At 42.1% G+C, this 19,769-nt stretch overlaps 1 protein-coding gene across 5 annotated transcripts in view; it reads left to right on the forward strand.

Moving 5' to 3' along the window:
- The window catches only part of ZNF827 (zinc finger protein 827), a 172,994-nt gene that overhangs the window by 87,581 nt on the left and 65,644 nt on the right, over window positions 1-19,769 (forward strand). For all 5 annotated transcript variants that reach the window (XM_042935378.1, XM_042935382.1, XM_042935383.1 and 2 more), the window contains exons 6-7: window positions 3,718-3,957; window positions 6,566-6,623. In XM_042935378.1, coding sequence (XP_042791312.1) covers window positions 3,718-3,957; window positions 6,566-6,623 — 298 coding nt within the window. The remainder of the gene's footprint in view (window positions 1-3,717; window positions 3,958-6,565; window positions 6,624-19,769) is intronic.

A 19,769-nucleotide genomic window follows, 5' to 3' on the forward strand; every position in this document is an offset into this window, starting at 1 on the left:
TAATGTTTATTTATTTTTGAGAGAGAAAGAGACAGAGCACAAGGGGGGGAGGGTCAGAGAGAGAGAGGGAGACACAGAATCCGAGCAGGTTCCAGGCTCTGAGCTGTCAGCACAGAGCCCCACATGGGGCTCGAACTCACAAACTGACATGGGGACCTGAGCCCAAGTCGGGTGCTTAACCAACTGAGCCACCCAGGCGCCTCTCTAAATACTCTTAAAGAGGAAATAATCACCTTTTTATGGGCATATGTTGTCATTTTTTTGTTTTTAAAATTTTAAGTAAATGACAAAATATCTGTATTTATCATAGAAAAATTACAAGATACAAATGAACATTGCAATAAACAGTCACCTTCAACCCACGTCCCACATATAACCTACTGTTAACGCTCTTGTCTTTCCTCTTTTTCCATGTGCCAATTTCTTTCTTGGAATAGCAGAATAGGTCACTTGGGGTAAAATTAGTATTTGTCCTATTATTTTAGGAAGACATTCTAGAAGGATTTACAATGCACGTGGAGAAGGAAGATGATGGGAATGAGTAAACCCTGGATGGGTAGGCATGTTTCTGGGTGAGGGAGTCCAAGCAAAGAGTGAAATGATTAATTCAACAATTGTTTTGTCAGGATGCCCTAGGCAGAGGGGAGAGAGAGCACCGGTGGGGATCTCTAGCCAACTTGGGATCTGTTCCCAACTCAGCCTTCCTCCTGCCTCCTACGCCAGCCTGTCCAGGCACCAGCTTGAGATGGGATTAGTATGTGGGGGAGCCTAAGCTATAACTTAAGAGCAGCTTTTCTTTCTTACTTGCCTCGGGTGCAGATTAAATTTGGGGGAAGGGGCTAAACGTCAAAGTGTTGCAAAAACTTTACAGCAGCGGTTTTCGGTTCGGGTGATTTTGCCCCCTCCCCGCAGAGGATATTGACAATGTCTGGAGTTATTTGTGGTTCTCACACCTGGAGGATGGGTGGTACTGGTATCCAGTGGGTAGAAACCAGGGATGTTGCTAATCATCTTAGAATGCACAGCACAGCCTCCCAAAATAAGAAGTATCTGGCCCCAAATGTCATCAGTGCTGAGGTTGAGAAACCCTGCTTTAACAACAACAACAACAAAACCATTTGGCAATAATGCTATTTCATGGAAGAGCGAGAAGCACCAAGATATTTCTTATATTATGCCTCACCTGCCCACTGAGATGTCAGTTTGAAAACTCTTCTCTGTGAGTCTCGAGTCTATCAGGTAGATTAAAAATGTAAAGGTTTTTTTTTTTTTTTTTTATCAGTAATCAGCATTTTGTGCAATTTTGAAAGGTCAAGAGTTATCATAAGAAAGGGCAGACAACACTTCTGGTAAATCATACTTGAAATTATCCCAAGTAGCTTTCAAAACCCGATACCATTCAAGTCCGTGTTTGACCTAGCCATGGGATTTTTAACCCAGGGACAACGCTGGGGAAAGGGGATGGGAGAAGATAAAGAGCTACTTTCTAGCTTTGCTCTTTATATCATTGAGGTTCCTTTTAAAAATTAAGTGAATCCTTTGCTGCCATGTTTTTGTGTTTGTCCTCAAGCCTTGGAATGACTTGCAGGGTTCGGAGACATCACTACCTACCTGTGACACTGACCCCACTGTTTGTTTCCCAAATATTTAGTACTCTGAGGGAACACAAAGAGGGAAACGTGTGTTGTGACTGCACCTATGAGTGAGGTAGCTAGGTAGCTAGAGGTCACGGTGGCCGTCAGGTCACCAAATCCCTAAGGGGTGGCCAGGGGGTAAAGTCAGCACTCCAGAAAGAGGCAGATGGACTACAAGTCAAGGCAGAGAAGCTAGGTATGTAACTTTGAAAGCTTAATGTTTTCTTTTCTTTTCTTTTCCTTGCCATGACTGAATCGATGAACTTGGTTTTTATGAGTTTCACAGATGTACCGAGAAACAGCAGCTTGGCAAGAATAGGGAAAGGGGGGAGGGATCTAAATTAAATATAACAGTTGCTCGCAATTTAGTTGCTGACAAAAACACAAGTCATTTTCCCTGAAAAGCATGTGTAGTATGTCAAGAGGAAAAAAGAACAATTAGCACACTTCTTATGTAAGCTTTTATTGACAACACTACATTAACTGTAATCATTTAATTAGAAATGCTCTTCTGTCTTCTTTCCTACAACTCAATAAACTGTGCATGTACTTGGCTCTCACTTTTCTCCTGCTTTGTAGGGAAAGCATAGTTTTCTCTAACCACCCCAGCTCCCAGCAGTGACGTTTTTTTGTGTCTACATGACCCCACTTTCTCGTCTTGCTAAGGTCAGGGCGCCACAACAGAATTCCATAGACTGGGTGGCTTATAAATGACAAAAATTTCTTTCTCACAGATCTGGAGGCTGGGAAGTCCAAAATCGAGGAGCTCAAGTATTTGCTGTCTGGGAGCCCTCGGGGGTCTTTTTTATAAAGGCACTTATCCATTCATGAGGGCTCCACTCTCATGACTAATCACCTCTCAAAGGCCCCGCTTCCAGATTCATATTGGGGGTGAGGTTTCAATATATTAATTCGGGGGTGGAGTGGGGCACATTTTCAGTCCAAAGCACTGTCTCTGTTTTCACATGCCCTTTTCCACTGTGTCTTGTCTTCATCTATAAGAACACTTATCACTGGATTTAGGGCCTCCCTGGATGATCTAGAACAATCTCATCTTGAGATCTTTAACTTAATCATATCTGCAAATACATTTTTTCCAAATAAGGTGGCATTCACAACTTTCCGCGATTAGGATGTAGACATATTTTGAGGGGCCGCTATTTGCTATCTATCTGTCTCCTCTTTTTTTTCTCCCAGAATGCTGAGTACGCTGTAGTTACTAGTAAATGCTTATTGATTTGAAAGTGTGCTCATTTTAAAGTGACCCAAATTAATGGTCTGATTGCCTGCACACTTTGTTTCAAAGATGCTGTCATTAGCTCTAAGGACTGCACGGACATAAAGACACTCTGACTTTACAAGGCGAATATATGTTTCGGACTAAAGATCAAACATCTAATAGTCACACCTAAAGCAACAACAGTCAGTAAATTGAACCATTATTATAACCTGTAAGATTGCTATTTTTCTCAGCCTCCATCCTTGGGCTACAATTAACTTCCTAGGTGGTCTTGAGGATTACTAGCTCCCAGCAAGGTATAAATGTCTCAGTTGAATCGACCCCATTTACCCTTTATTAATTTAGATGCCCTAGAAGAGAGAGAAGAAAAATTGGGTAGAGCTTTAAAGATAGAGGGAGACAATCGTAGTATTAATATGCTTGCTTTTATTTGATTTGCTGAAATTGCGTAAGTTCTAAAACAAGGACAGGCATTCACCATGTTCTCCTTAGTTCTGCAAGCAGCGTGGCAGAGAGGATGGAGTGCATGGGGGGAGTGGTCAGGAGACCCTGGGCACGGAACCCGAGTGCTGGATCTGGAGACCCAGGCCTGGTTCTGCTGCCGCTGCTGTGGCCTTGGGCAAGTCACTTCATTTCTCTGGGTTTCCGCTCAGAAAACCTTTTCAGGAAACCAGGTGGGCTGGACGAAGTAGTTTTTGAAACTGTGTTTCTTCTGAGCTGTGGTGCTCTTCTAACCTGCTCCCAGACGCAATCCTCATGGTTCTCTCTGTGATGAGAAACTGGATTTGGTTCAGAATTTTAAAACGGTGGTGTTCTTGTTTCTCCTCGTCCACCTGCTTGCAGCGGAAAGCTACAAGGAAACTCAGATGGTGAAGATTAAAGAGGAGCCCATGGAGGTTGACATCCAGGACTCGCATGTCTCGGTATCACCCAGCCGGAATGTTGGCTATAGCACTTTAATCGGGCGAGAGAAAGCCGAACCCTTACAGAAGATGCCAGAGGGCAGAGTGCCCCCAGAGAGAAACCTCTTCAGTCAGGATATCTCTGTGAAGATGGCTTCCGAGCTTCTCTTTCAACTGTCAGGTATGTTTCTGTGCAGAAAAATGTCAATAATTGGGAATAATTGGAAGGAAAGCCACGGTAACAAAGCAAAAAACACCTGCATTATAGATTTGTCAGACAGAAATCGATTTTGTTACGTTAACACCCATGCTGCCACTCAAACTAACGGTTAATAAAACGTTGCCAAGTAGAACTCCTGCCAAACTTTCGTTAATAAATAGTTAAGAATCATTTGAAATTAGAACTCTATTCAATTCTGTGCAAATGATCCCTGTTGTCTAGGCAAAACATCTCACCTCTAATTTTGCTTAGGCAGTTGATCTGATTAGCAGCCTTTTTTTTCTCCCCTAACGTTCAAAAGATAAACTTCGATTTACTCCAACAGTGACTGAATTACCATGAATTCCAAATTAGTGTGGTTTGAATTAAGGAGATCGTACTGTTTCTAGCCAAAAGAAAAGGAAAAAAAAAAAAAAGGAAAAGGAAAAGATGAAAATATGAGGACTCTTTCCAGCTATAGCCTTATAGAGCATTTTCTGTAAACCAGTGTTTCTACTTTGAATACTTGGAGTTTACAGGTGTAGGAATTACCAGCTCTGATAGAACAGACAAGGGTCCTATTTGTTTCCTTTGTTAACTCTTTCAGGCTGCATACTGTTTGTCCTTAACAAATTTAATAGGCTGTTATTATTTGGACATGGTTGAGATTGAAGATACCTACACATACAGGATTAAGATTTGTAAGATATACACATACCTTGTCGGTAGTCAAGCATTGGCTTACATATGGAAGTTCATGCATCAGTAAAGTTTGTTACTAATGTTTGATAAACTCTGTTTGTTATGGATAACATATTCAAAACACCATGAGATGGCTCATTATTTAAGCATTCACTTGTTTTCCCCGCTAAGAAAAGTATCAGGGAAGAGAAAAGAAGCTGCTAGAATCTGCATGCCATCATGATAGTTCACCTTCTTGTTAGCCTGGTAACACACCCCAGAGCTTGAAACTATCAGTTGGTCCTGAAAATGGTGACCTCCCAGTTCTCGAACAAGGATTGTATCTGTGCAAAGTTCTGCAGTAACAGAAATAGTTAATTCTGTAAACTTAACGGGACACACAGATCTCTGCAAGCTCCCAAAAGCTCCAAATCATACAGGATGCATTTTTTTTTTAAAAAAAAAGCAGGCTGAAAGTGTATCTAAAAACAATGTAACTTTGGGGGCGCATGGGTGGCTCAGTCCATTAAACAATGTAACTTTGGGGGCGCATGGGTGGCTCAGTCCATTAAGCATCCGTCTTTGGGCTCAGGTCATGATCTCACAGTTCATGAGTGTGAGCCCCACATTGGGCTCTGTGCTGACAGCTCAGGGCCTGGAGCCTGCTTCGGATTCTGTGTCTCCCCCTCTCTGTGCCCCTCCTGTGCTCGTGCTCTGTCTCTCAAAACTAAATAAACTTTTAGTTTATTTATTTAGTTTTGAAAATTACTTAGCAGTTAAAATTTGCACAAGTGAGGCCAGTGTGGTTCTTTTCAGAAAGTCTCTGTCTCTAACAGTACATTATCACTGTCTACTATCAGCGAAAAACTTTCTGTGGAAGAGTTCTCACCCTAGCACTGTCACTTACTGCCTGGGTGACCTCAGGCAAATCTTGGAGCCTCAATTTCCTGCTCTCTGAAAGAATACTGCCTCTGAATCCAAATTCACCCCCCCCCCCCCGTCGTCGTTCAGCAGACAGAAAGCAACTGTCCACGCCCAGGTGTGCATGCAGTAGCTTCAGACCAATGTTACAAAGTATTGGACAGATGTTGTAAACCTTTCGTTTTCCCAAATATCTGGGAACTCCCTACGATCTGGAGTTCTTTGCTTGCCCTGCCATGGAAATCTGAAACCCTTGCAGAGTTGGCCAGGTTTTCTCCGCATACTTGAGCCATTGAGAGCTGTGACAGGGCAGAATCCTCACATTTGAACTGGATCGGGAAGGCCAGAGTTCAACTTTTGTGTTCTTGAAAGCTAATTAAATAATTTCTGACAGCTGGTAGATACAGACCTCAAGACAGAGTAAGGGAGGGTGTACCTCTGCTTGGCTAATGATATTTTTTGTCCCTCGTGACATTTATCAGAATAAGCGCTTGATGACTGCAGAGCCCAGAGGTCTTGTGGCTGTTTTTATATCCCCTCTCACAAAGGGGCCTGACAATACGGAATGCTTAAAGGTTGTCATCAAAGTCAGAAGCGGAACACTTGCAACCACTGCAGTTTTCGTGCTGAATCAGAGGAAAGCAGAAATTTCAGCTGGGGAAAGATACAGTAGAAATAGCTGTTTTTGTGGACATCTCTGTCTGTGTATATGTACTTACTAAGGCCTCATTAAAATCTGACAACACACTTAAAATTTGTTAGTAACTGTTTCCCTTTGATTGGTTTTTACTAAAATATTTTTGCGGAGGCTCTCTATATGCTTTTCATGATTGTCTTTGTGAGTAAGTCAGGGAGGGTTTGCACACTTACAAAAGAAAACCGCAGGAGGGAAAAAGAAATGCTAAGGGAGTTTCTGCTTAAGCCTTAGAAGATACAAGTTGAGTAAGAACGACCTGAAAGGTGTATGTTTCATTCTTTCTCCTTACAGAAAAAGTGAGCAAAGAGAACAATCACACAAAAGAAAACACCATTCGGACGACCACCAGGTAGGTCATTTTATGCGGGGTCCCCTCAGAGCGCCCTCTGTGTGGGGCCATCAGGCTCCAATCACGTGTTGCGCATTGGTCCCCAAGCTGTTTTCTCCCACGGGGTTCAAAGGAGTCATGCCCTTTGCCACCAGTTTGTGTTAAAAATTTGACAGAAACAACACAGAAAGGAAGGACACCAAGGGGGAGGACCACTAATATTTATCAAACATCTAAGAGCTGGTACTTGGCTGGAAAATTTTCCATATGTTCTCCTTTCTTATTCCTCACAGTAGTTTTGTGAAGTAGATAATATTCTCCTCTTTGCAGAAGTTTCTTGACTTGGGAGTTTAAACGGGCCGTGCAGCTGTAATTGGGAACCGGGTCTGTATCTCAGGAAGGCCTCCCCCGCTCAGTCGGTAGACCAAGGTTTTACTGCAGCTGTGCTCCTGAGTAGCTCGGCAGCTGGGGACTGATAATTTGTCACCAAGGATATCACAGCATTGTGAGGAGGGCAAAAAAATTTAAAGCAGAAGAAAATGCTTGAAAAGGCCGCAGGAAAGCCATTATTGCTAACAGCTGAACATAAGGAAGCTTTCCATTTGCCAAAGGCAGTTTGAGGAGGTCAGCCAGTGGCGCTGCTCCTCCCCATCCATTTGCCATAGGAAAGGTAGGGGTCCAGCCAGTGGCGCTGCTCCTCCCCGGCCTGGAAGGCCGTCCAGACCTGAACGGTTCTGCGCAAGCTCCAACAAGTGCACACCCCACCCCTGCGGAAAAAGGAAACCCTGGCGGGGGGTGGGGGGTGAGGGGTGGAATGCGACCTCTAGCTCTGAAGGACCATTCCCCACCCCCACCCCAGGCCACCCCCCAGCTTCTGAGTTAGCCCAATATGCAGGCTTTACCGAATGAAATAGGAACAGAGACTACGACGTGTCAGCTACCAAGAAGGCTTTAAATGAAGGAACTTTGCTTTCCTGAGCAAACTTAGCAAATTCTTCCTAATGGGAACAGTTGACCGGTTTTGTCTTTTTAATTCTTGCAATGAAAGATAAATATGCTTTTCTTTTTGAGGCGGTATGAACTGACCGTGGAGTCTCATCAGGCACCTGAACGGTGCTCATTTGAACCTTAACCCGAGTTGTTGTGTTTTTTTTTAATTCTATGAATTGGAATTTAGAAATATCAAATATCAAACAGTAATTAAAACAGAGCAAGCTGGCCTCGCACAAAGTTCAGGGCGCATTAGGGAAGGGAAACCTGCCGTAACAGACCAGAACAGTGGTGCTGGCCTCGTCTCTCTGTATAAGTACGCGGGTGGAAAACGGGGCTCGCCATCTTGTCTGCAAATTGTTTTGGGAAATGGGTCTGGGGGCTGGGAGGGCTATTTGTCTATTAAGTTAGTTGCTCAAACAGGAAATGTAAGCCACTGCAGATTCCAGTGGACCTTCTGCATGTATTCTGAAGACCATTTAATAAGTCTTGTGTCCATGGGTGTAAACACGTGAAATTGTCCCGCTTGGGAGATACTGAAAGACAGCAGACGAAAAATAATAAATGTTAATTTTAATTTGCAGTCCTAGGTGTCTTGAAGTGTCATGAATCTAGGTTTCCTAGAAGCAGAGCCTGAGATAGGGATCTGGGAACGGGTTTTATTGAGAGAGTGCGCTCAGAGGACCATGCTGGGCCGTGAAGGGGCAGGAGAAGGAAGGGGAGGTTGTGGAGCAAGGACGTGGTTTTCACCGGATTCCAGCTTCAGTTCGATCCCACAGAGAATTCTGGAGCATGAATTGCACCACAGGGTAAAGCCTGCCTGGAGGCAAGGGGGCCGACTGTTTGGACCACCGCCCCCCGCCATACTATCCACTAGCTTCAGGTCACCTCCAGCCAGGGTTGAGTAGCCTCCTAGTTGCAGGGGCTCCAATGGCGAAGGCAGTTCTCTCACTCGCTGTTAGCAAGCAGCACCGCCAGCCGCTTGCCGGTGAGTGAGGTAATGCAGGAAAGGAGCTGTGGGCAGGACCAAACAGCACCCCCTGTGGTGGTTTTCTGCTGCATCTTTAGGATAACTAATATTTATACAACAGAAAGGTGTGCTGCGAAGCCATGTTATTTTATGCTTTTCAGGTGTTCTCTGGGAAGAGTAAAAGGAGGTTTGAACCAGTCCCAAATGAGTGAAATGCGTCTCATAGTCTAAATTTCCTTGGCTGGAGCTAGAGCATAATTATAGGATAGAAGAAAAAATTTTTTTAGCCATTTGGCAAAAATGAAGCAATCCTTAAATTCTTCTCTTGCTGGGAGATTATGAGTAAGAAGAAATCCAAATGAGATCTTTTGCCCAAAGCAAAGTAGGGGGCTTGCTGTGAGCCCCTGACATGGTATAGTGTTCAGAAACCAGTGTTACGGAATTCTTGGTTTATTCTTCTATAGAATCCTTGGTGTGTTTTTATTTTTCCTTTGAGTAGGAACTTGTTCAATTAGCCTCTCCTCAAATAGATCTCTTTCTTACCTTCTCACCTCATTACTTCAGGCGGAACAGAATCAAGTGGCTTTGTGCCAAGAAATCCTCTTTAACTTCAGTTAACTGATAACAGGGATGGGGGGAAAATGCCAACTACCTCTCTTCTTTTTTGATTCCTGTTTTAGAAGGAGCCCTTATTTTGCATGCACAAGGTCAGCTCATGGGGGTTTTGTTTTAAGGTATGATTTGCGATACTTTTCAAAAAAGATTGATATCAAGCCTCAAAATGTCCTTATCCCCAGATATTTAGGTAGTACTTGGTGGGATCTTCCATATTTTCCAGAAGAAGCTCACTGTCCAGAACGATGGCTCCTGATTGCAGTCAAGATCAGAATCTGCCATGTTTGAGGGTTGCTAGGTACATTGAAGATAGTTTAACTGAGATCAATTCTTCCAAATGCCAGGGGTGCCTGAGCCCCCTCCACTCAGTGAGATCTCCTCCTGCCCCTAAGGTCTGGATATCCAGGGGGCCGAGGGCAGATGTGCAGTACTGAAGAGAGAAGCTGATTCTCTCCCTGTCCTGTACAAATCCGTAACTCTGTGCGCAGTTGTTTGTCATTTTTGGTCTTGACTCTCATTCCAACTGCAGGAACTGAGAAAAAGTGCAGCAGCCTAGAAAGAAACATTGTAACTCAGCATTCCAACATGTGCTTACCAAGGTGCCGATTTCCGTGCCTGGGCACCAGGAGTGCATGAAGCTTGTGGATGCATGTGCATCCCACTGTCCTCCATGGCGCTGACAGTTACACCTCCCTCCTCGTCAGATCCTTTCCATTGGCAATTCTGCTGTTTGTTAATACCTCTATTATAAGATGGGCAGATATGGAGAGAGAAAACGATGTTAGCATTCCTTGTTAGCAATTTTTTGAAACCAGGTTTAGGTGAAGCTAAAGGTTGAAACTAATAACTAGCAAGTTTCTGAATCATTGGCTTTCTACCTCATTTTTTTTAAAAAACTCTTTCAATGGAAAATGTCAAACATATACAAGAGTAGGGAATGTGCCCATCACTCAGTTTGAACAGTTATCATCTCATGACCTATGTTGACAGGGCCCCTCCTTTTGTTCTCCATCCCCCTAAATTATTTTCTTTTTTTTTTTTTTTAACGTTTATTTATTTTTGAGACAGAGACAGAGACAGATCATGAACGGGGGAGGTTCAGAGAGAGAGGGAGACACAGAATCTGAAACAGGCTCCAGGCTCTGAGCTGTCAGCACAGAGCCCGACGCGGGGCTCGAACTCACAGACCGTGAGATCATGACGTGAGCTGAAGTCGGACGCTTAACCGACTGAGCCACCCAGGCGCCCCCCTAAATTATTTTCAAGCAAATCCCAGACATCATTTTAAGGACTTGTTTGAAAATGCCTTTTTTTTCATCCCAAGAATTGAGAGTCAGCTACTTAAATAATATCATCTTCCCCAAAGTAAAAAACAATCTACCAAAGTGCCATGTGGCCAGGCAAAGAAATCAATCTACTTAACAGCTGGAATGATTGGATCGTGTGGTCCCACTCACCAACGCCTTGGCCTTAACCTTTCCACCCTTGTTTGTGCCCTCCTAGGGGCCCCTTCACCGAATCAGTCCTTTAGTTGGAACTTCGCTGTAAATGCTAAAACAGCAGTTCTTTTTGCCTGTTTAACCTCAGAGTCCAGCAAATTCAATCTAAGGGTAAAGAAGGCTGTGTGTCTCCTTTGAGATAGTGTGTGGACTGAGTGTTCTTAATGCCATTCTACCTGATGAATGAGATGAGGAGACAGTCCAGCCAGACCCAGGAGAACAGAAGGACTGAACACTTAAGAGACTAATAAAATCCTGATTTTTCTATTTCCTTTCCTAGCACAAGCCTAGATTCTGCAGGGAATAGATAACCAGCTAATATGTATCATTTGTTGATGAAAATATATGAGGCATGATATCATAACCAGATCCCAAAGTTTAATGGAATAAAAAGAAGATCTACATCTTCTGACATGGACCATCACCCAGCCAGATGCTGGATAAGATCGAAATAGGAAAATGGAACCCTAGAGTAAGAATCAGATAGCTCCTGGCAGGTGAATTGGATATGCTCAATGTTGTGTAACATCAGGAACGTCAAACAATGGCTGCCAAGAACCCTCTCTTGGTTATTTGTTCTCCCTTTTACCCATTAATAATTCAGTGTCCTCGGGGATATAAGATTGCAGGCCTTAAGAAAAACTTCTCACACCTGGTTTGCTTTATTCCAAAAGCAAGGAAGCATTTGCCCGAATTGTCCTTTTCTCCTCTATAAGACAAAAAGCAGAAGTGGGAAAATCAGAGAAAGGTAGACTCATATCCTGCTGTGCCAACCAACATTTAATTTGCCCAATTTTCAGAACTTGAAATGTGGGCTATTTGTTATGATTTAGATAATGGCTCTTACAGTGCTTACTAAAAGACATATGCACTTGGAGGTATCCAATATAGAATTTTCCTGTGTGATGGTTTGAATACATGTCCTTAAATATTTATGATTCAGTAATAGAAATTGCACACATTTAGAAAAGCATGACGTGCTGCCTCAATTTATATAGTTTCTTCTTTTCATTTTTTGGAAGGCAAAAGAGAATAATGCTCTATTACCTTAAAAAGTAAAAGATTACTCACAAAGAAAACCAGATTAGACAAAAACGATTAAGAAAAAAAAAAAAAGAAAGAGAGCAAATGAAATTGGTGATTGTTGAGTAGCTCTCCACATAGTCTCATTACCCATTAAATTTTAGGACTTTAAAATTAAATGCATTGAGATTCCATTTCTAAAAAAAATGGAAATTGCTACTAATTTCATGGAGTCCCTTCAGTTAAGATATTCACTGCTTTTTTTGGTGAAGTCAAGGCTCTTGGTGGGCCATATGGTGCCACTGCAAATTTTAAGACACCCTTCCTGAAGATACTGCCATCTGCTGGAATATTGTCACAATAAATACATAAATCTCTGGTATCTGTGGAGGTGTGTGGTGCCTTTGTGCAGTGCACAACCTGCACCACTGTCTGCAGCTGCTCTGACACAACTGTTGATCTAAGTGTCTTTTCACTGGTAATACATCCTTTTCAACTTATGTTTGAGTTTTTATTTTTCAAAGAAATTAAAACTCATTCCTGAGAATAGTAGGATATATATGTAATCGCAATGGCCTGAAATTGTTGCTGCCACTTGGACTTTTTCCTTATTTGACCAAACCTTTCTTAGTACTTTTATCTATTCCTACACTCCATTGTCCTGTAACCATCGTCTCTGCCATTTTTCTTTCCATCTGTGATGTCTATATTGAACTGTTATAGTTGAAACAATACACTTCCAGAACTGTTTGGTATCGTGTTACTCTGAAGAGACAGGTTTAAATCTCCTTTTGAGGATCTAAAGAGGGCTGTGCCTTTTCCTCATTTCCCACGAGCTCTGCCATCTTTATTTCTCCTGCCTTGCAACAGTGTTCGTTGTTGTTTGTATAACTCGGAATAGCCAGGGATGAAGCATACATTTGTAACTCTCTGTAAGTAGACATCTAGCTTTCTCTCTTAGCCACCTTTGACAAATTAAGCAGGGGTGACATGACCAAAAGGTCTATGCGACTCAGGTGCTAGTTCAATCCCATTGTTCTTTTCTGGGATTTTCTCTTGAGTATGTCTCCACAGTTTTTACTAGAAATATATCACGTACGCAAGGGTTGACCTCTAGTTTGGGGGCAAGAAGCCCTCTTGGATGGTGCAACAGGCCAGGAAGCATCCATGTCGCACTGGCGTTACCTACAGCATCCACAGCACAGAGTCTTGCATCACTGCAGGGAAGACTGCGTTCATCTAGTCTCCGCTCACCTCAGCAGAAAGCCCCTTGTCCTTGTTGATGCTCAGAGTCAGGTTCCTGTGGGAGATCCAGGTCCCTCGCAAGCTGACATTTTGCAGATCTGGATATGCAGGTTCATTTCCTTGGCCTGCGGTTGGCTCTGGCTCCTGGGGTCTGGCCTCCCCGCCACAGCGGCCCTCCACAAGGCCTGGCATTGTGCTTCTCGTCCTGAGAAGTTTCCTGGCTCCAGAGTGGATGAATGCTCACAGCACCAGCAGGAATTGTTCCTGAAAACGTGGTGTTAGGTTGTACAGATTGGCCTGCCTCTGAGACAACCCTAAATAGAAGGCATTTGTGCTTTTGCAAGAAGAAAATAAAAACATCGCCAATATCTACTTCTTTGTAAGATGCTCTGTTTTTCTTCTGTATTTTCAACAGCCTCTCTATTCCATAGCTTTTGGCCCTTCTCCAGCTGGAGTTGACGGATACTGGTGGAATCATAATTTACATACAGTTGTCCCCGCCTATGTCTTAAAACTGCCTTCAATCAGGGGTACCAGGGTGGCTTAGTCGGTTGAGCGTCCAACTTCAGCTCAGGTCATGATCTCACGGTTTGTGAGTTCGAGCTCCGTGTCAGGCTCTGTGCTGACATCTCAGAGCCTGGAGCCTGCTTCGGATTCTGTGTCTCCCTCTCTCTCTGCCCCTCCCCCGCTTGCACACTCTCTCTCTCAAAAGTAAATAAACATTAAAAAATGTTTTAAAAATAACTTATTTCTAGAGAATATTGGAGAGCATAAAGAAGAAAAAACCAATCTTTATAATCAATCCTGCTACTTAGAGACAGCCACTGCTAAGTTGGTCGTTCTTCTCCTGGCTGAAGTTTTCGTCCATTTATATACACATACTTTCCTATAAAAATTGGATCTTACTATATATACAGTTTTGCAGGTTTCTCTTTTCACCCAGCAGTATATTAAGAACTACTTTCAGTGTCAGTAAACATAACTCAATATTATTCTTTTAATGTTTACGTAGTATTCAGTGTTTGCATGTGTCATAATTTATTTCATCAGCCCCCTGTTATTAGATATCAAGGGTTTGGTTTTGTTTTGTTTTCCCAAGTTGTTGCTAATATAAACAATCTGGGGATAAATTGACTCAAAAAAGCACTCAGTTTTCAGGCTTTTGCATGAATTGTCTAATTGACTTTCCAAAAAGTTGAATCTACAATTCTACCAGAAGCTAATGAGAGAGAGAGAGAGAGAGAGAGAGAGAATATTTTAAAGGTCTTCTGCTTTGTCATTAATTTTTTTTAACAGTTGGGAGGTTAAAAATTATATTTTATAGTTAAAATCTTTGTATTGATTGATTCTTAATGATGTCAAGCATTTACTTCATGGAGAGGCATTTGTATTCGTTCTTTTGTATATTTTCTCTTATTGTCATTTATTATTCTGTTTGGTGGTTTGGGTTGGAATTTTTGTTTGGTTGTTATTGATTTTTTTATTATGAAAAATTTCAAAACAGAACAGAAGGATAATGAAATAAACCACCATATTCCTATCACCCACTGAAAAAACATTTGTCACACTTTACTTCACAACCCTTTTCTATACTTTAAGATCACATATACTTTAAAAAACCCTATACTTTAAAATCACATCCCAGACGTCATAACATTCAGTTGCAGACTCTTTAATATAGATCTCTGAAAAGATAAGGATATTTTCGACAATATCATTGTACACCATACAGAATTAACAACACATTTGATTGTTTTTTAATTGCTGAGAAAGTTCTATTTGATTGGTGCCAGCTGAGTATGCAGCCATGTCAGTGGGCCAGGAGGAGGAGGACATTTTAGCTTTCTTGTCAACTCTGAAAATTAAAGATGAAAATCTGGGGCTTATATGAGCAGTATAATGACCTTGGTTCTCATCTGTCCACAAGCCCCCTTTAGAAACCCACTGAGTCTGCAATGCAAGCCTCAGTTTGTAGACAAATGCCCTGGCTGATGCCTGCCGATGGGTAGCAATTAATTCACGCTTTATTCACTATAATCCTTTCTCAGAAAATGTGTGCACCCAAGGTGATCGATGACCGGCTTTCCAGGCCTGCCCACTGGGGTCATCAGTGGTCTTCTCTGTTGTGTCCCCTCCCAAGCTTGAATAGGGAACTTGCTGTTTCAGATGGTCAGAGTTGTCTTCAGGTCCAAGGCTTGCAATCATTTTTACTCTTGGGCACTCTTCTCCATCCCTATGTTCAAATTCTTTTATTAAAATAAATAAATAAACACATAAAATCATTCAAGAATAGGGCATCCTTATTTCTCTGGTGTTGCAAAGAGAAGGACAGTGTTCATGAACACCATTGAAGCTGTTTTCATTCATTATAGATGATTATCTTTTTAACTGACTGCTAGAATGTTCATAGGAAAATTGGCACTGACTGGTATACCTAAAATATCTGGGCCCGTTTCAGAAGAAACAGCTAATCTCTCATCCAAAGAGAAACTGAGGGCTGAAGCTGGAAGTTTGGGAGGACCACATACAGTCCAACATGACATATAGTGATTGCTATACCTTAGCAAAATGACCTTGCCAGCGTTTTTATAAAGTGCTAAAAATTCTTTTACAAGGATCTGTGGAACTGAGTATTTAACATATTTCAATGCAATCATTTATAAATGTTACAAAACACATAGATATGTAAGTATATAAAAATATTTTAAGTATCTATTATTCTGTTATAAACTGTTGACAAAGAAAGTAATCAAGGCCAGTAGTATTTGAGATAAAAAGAAACACTTCCTACAAATTCACACGTTAATCATGAAAATTAAGTTGGAAATGAAATAATGTTACTTGACCTTTTATAAAAAATGAGATATCTGGGGCACCTGGGTGGCTCAGTCGGTTAAGCGGCCTGCTTCGGCTCAGGTCACGATCTCGCGGTCCGTGAATTCGAGCCCCGCGTCGGGCTCTGTGCTGATGGCTCAGAGCCTGGAGCCCGTTTCAGATTCTGTGTCTCCCTCTCTCTCTGCCCCTCCCCCGTTCATGCTCTGTCTCTCTCTGTCTCAAAAATAAATAAACGTTAAAAAAAATTAAAAAAAAATGAGATATAAAAAATAAAGCATGGTGATGTTCTGTTGTTCGGTCGTGAGCATATTTTCATGCAAGCGACTCCAGCTTCTCAGAAAGTTTCTCGTGACCTTAAGGTACTTGGGGAAATGTTGAGAAGATTTAGTTATAACCAACCCAAATAGTTCCCCTATTCCTTATCTTCGAATAAGCCCATCTTTTGTATTTGATGTGTTGGAAAAGCTTAACAAAAACAGCCCTCTTTGCTCTTTGGCAAGGACTGTATTCTGTCAGTCCTTTGGCAAGTCCTGGACTTGCTCAGCCCTGTCCAGGTTTTGTTGCAAGAAAACATTTCCGACTTGTCGTCCTTTCCTTTAGTGTCATTATGTCTGCGTGGAGACTCCATGCGGACGTTACCTGTATCCATTTCAATCTGTCACGTGTCTCATATGCCACATGGTCAGAGAGTCCTTGAACTACAGCAAGGTTTATTCTCGGAATCACTGTTCTGTTGCCTACTTTTTCTTAAGGCATGGAAGATTTTCTCAACCATTGCTTCCTGTTCACTTCAAGATGTTAATACAGCGTGTCACCCTGAGGGTGTGTCCCAAGGTCTAAGTGATTCAGAGGTCAGAGTTTTAAAAATATCAGTACAATGGTTTTAGGTAAATATATGGAATTTCAGCCCTTTAAAAAAAACATGCTATATTAGAACAGAAAACTAGGATTTTACGGACTTGAATTAATAACGGGGGCTGAGCAGAGATTGAGGCAAGCCCTGCACACAGGGCCTTCTGATGAGATGGCCGAGGGGCTGGGGTCTGCTGGGGAGCAGGTAGCAGCCACAGAGAGAAAACGTTGACCACCACAGAACTTTTCCATTCCTTTTGCAATATATTATAACTTTTCAGAAATATCTGAGTCAGATCATCTATTCTTAAGATTTCCTTAAAATAAAACAAAACAAAACAAAAATTAACCCGGAATCTTTAGGACATATTTTATGCAGCTCTTGGAAAAATTCCTGAAGCCCTGTTATGCACTATGATACATAGCTGAATAGATAATCAAGTGCTTTTACTTGAAAATACACCATCTTTTTTTTTTTTAATTTTTTATTCATTAAAGAAAAATTTGCAAATGTGCAAAGGAAGTCAGAATGTCACTTCAGGATGATTTGTCTGAAACTCTTACCTTCATAGAATTTCCTTCTACCCTGAAGTATACAGATCTTTACTGGTTCTGAGTAAAAACTCATTACAGATCAAAGTCTCTCTTCCTTGTTTAATCTTTCTTTTCTGTTTGCCATTCCCAAGTTCAGTCCTAAGAGTTATTATTGTCCTTGAGAAGGAAAAAAAAAATTTCTTCTCTGTTGCTCCTTTAAAATAATTGTGTCATTATTTATTATTTTTTTAATTTTTATTTTTTTAATATAATTTATTGTCAGGTTAGCTAATGTATAGTGTATATACAGTGTGCTCTTGGCTTCAGAGTAGATTCCCATGATTAATCACTTACATACAACACCCAGTGCTCATCCCAACAGGTGCCCTCCTCAATGCCCATCACCCATTTTCCCCTCTCCCCCACATCCCTCCCATCAATCCTCACTTTGTTCCCTGTATTTAAGAGGCTTTTATGGTTTGCCTCCCTCTCTGAAACTATTTTTTCCCCTTCCCTTCCCCCATGGTCTTCTGTTAAGTTCCTCAAGTTCCACATATGAATGAAAACATATGGTATCTGTCTTTCTCTGACTGACTTACTTCACTCAGCATAATACCCTCCAGTTCCATCCATGTTGGTGCAAATGGCAGGATTTCATTCTTTCTCATTGCCAAGTAGTATTCCATTGTATATATAAATCACATCTTCTTTATCCATTCATTCATCCATTGATAGACATTTGGGCTCTTTCCATAATTTGACTATTATTGAAAGTGCTGCTATAAACATTGGGGTACAAGTGCCCCTATGCATCAGCACTCCTGTATCCCTTGGGTAAATTCCTAACAGTGCTATTGCTGGGTCGTAGGATAGGTCTATTTTTAATTTTTTGAGGAACCTCCACACTGTTTTCCAGAGCAGCTGCACCAGTTTGCATTCCCACCAATTGTGTCATTATTTAAAAGTACTTCTTCCAACATTCTCTTCTATGCTGTGTCCACCTTCTTTTTCTCTTCCTCTTTGCTTTATTCTGCTGTTGTCATCAACACGAGAATTCCTGTAACGTTTTGGTTTCAATGCTGGTGCCCAGGGAGGGGTGGTTTGTAAGTAGACCGGCCTTCTGTTCTGCATGAGGCACAGCTCCCTGCTGGCACACTCAGATGTTAAAGGTGGAAATGTTTGTGCCACAATCTGCACTTAGCAAAATGTATCACTATTTACGGCCATAATCTTTTATGAACTGTTTTATTATTTATTGTAAATCTTTCCTTCCTCAGCCCCGCGCTGTTGACCCTACAGGCCATGCCGTCTGATGCCTGGATTTGTCCAGTCACGGTGACAGCAGTGCCCCTTCATAATTTAGACCTTAGATTTTCTACCAGAGAAAAGTAAAAAGACACATTAGATGTTCATTTCACTTTTACCCACAAGAGAAACTTGAATAGGTAAACGTTTTGTTTTTTCTAACTAGCAAAAGGCAAGAAAAGTAATGGGGAGTTTACACCAACAGCTTCCAGATGCTGCTTCTGAACATTTATCTGCAATAACGAAGGCTTCCAGGCAGCCTTTTCCAGGGGCAGAGGGGATATGCTGTGGCAGGTGGGGATTTCATTATATGAGGACAGGTGATGATCTTCTCTCCTATTAGCTGTTAGTTTCAGCCTCCTCCATTACCAGCTTTTCACCAAAAATATTAACCAGAAATAAATCACTTTGTTGACAGTGTTTCCCTTTTTCCACCTCTTTAGCTCACTTTCTGATGGAGAGGCTTTTTCATAGTGAAATGACTAAAATTCGGGCAGCTGGGGAGTCAGGAAGTGAGAGCCATGCAGCAGTCACAAGCCAGCTGCTTTTCTGGAAGAACTGGGAACCGACTAAGTGACTAGTTGAAGGATGGTACGAATGTGCTCAAGTCGAGCACATCGGCAAGTCCGTATTTCATTTGCTGCTCTCCTCCCTGAGGAGATGCAGACCCAGCTCATCCTGTGTCAGGCACGTCCTGGCACTCCCCTGTCCACCACCTTCTCCCACCAGTGGCTATCACTGGCGTGAACGCAGGGCCGGCCCTGTCCACCGCAGAGCTGGGCCTCTGCCTAGAGTGGATGTGCTTCTGCACTTTGCAAATGCATGAGGCACGGGAGAAGAAAAGGAGCTTAAGGAATACCATCTCGACATTCTGAAAAGGACATTGCTTGGTGCGAAGGTGCAGGTGCAGTGTCTTCTGTCCTCAGATCATGGGCAGAGTTGAAGATGGCTAATGTCATTGGAGATGTAACCCCGTTAATCAAGCACATGCTATATAAGGCATCCTGCAAGTTTGGTTTTTCCTGCTCCTCTTCCTGAAACATAGCTGCCAATCTAGGTGGCTGGAAGATTAATATACAAATGTCTGTGTAACCATAGTGCCACCATGAGCTTCAGATCTGTGCTGAAATAGAGGCTTGTGAACACCTGATGGCCTCGTTACTCTTCCCTCTTCACTTAGGCTTAATCACAGAGATGAGCTTGCCCTCAAAACCAGTGGGTGCAGATGGGGGGGGGGAATAATTAGGATTGCAAATTGACAGGCCTCTGGGTTGCAGAAGTTTTAGGAAATTGGGGCAT

Source organism: Panthera leo, chromosome B1 (assembly GCF_018350215.1).
Source record: "Panthera leo isolate Ple1 chromosome B1, P.leo_Ple1_pat1.1, whole genome shotgun sequence".
NCBI lineage: Eukaryota > Metazoa > Chordata > Mammalia > Carnivora > Felidae > Panthera > Panthera leo.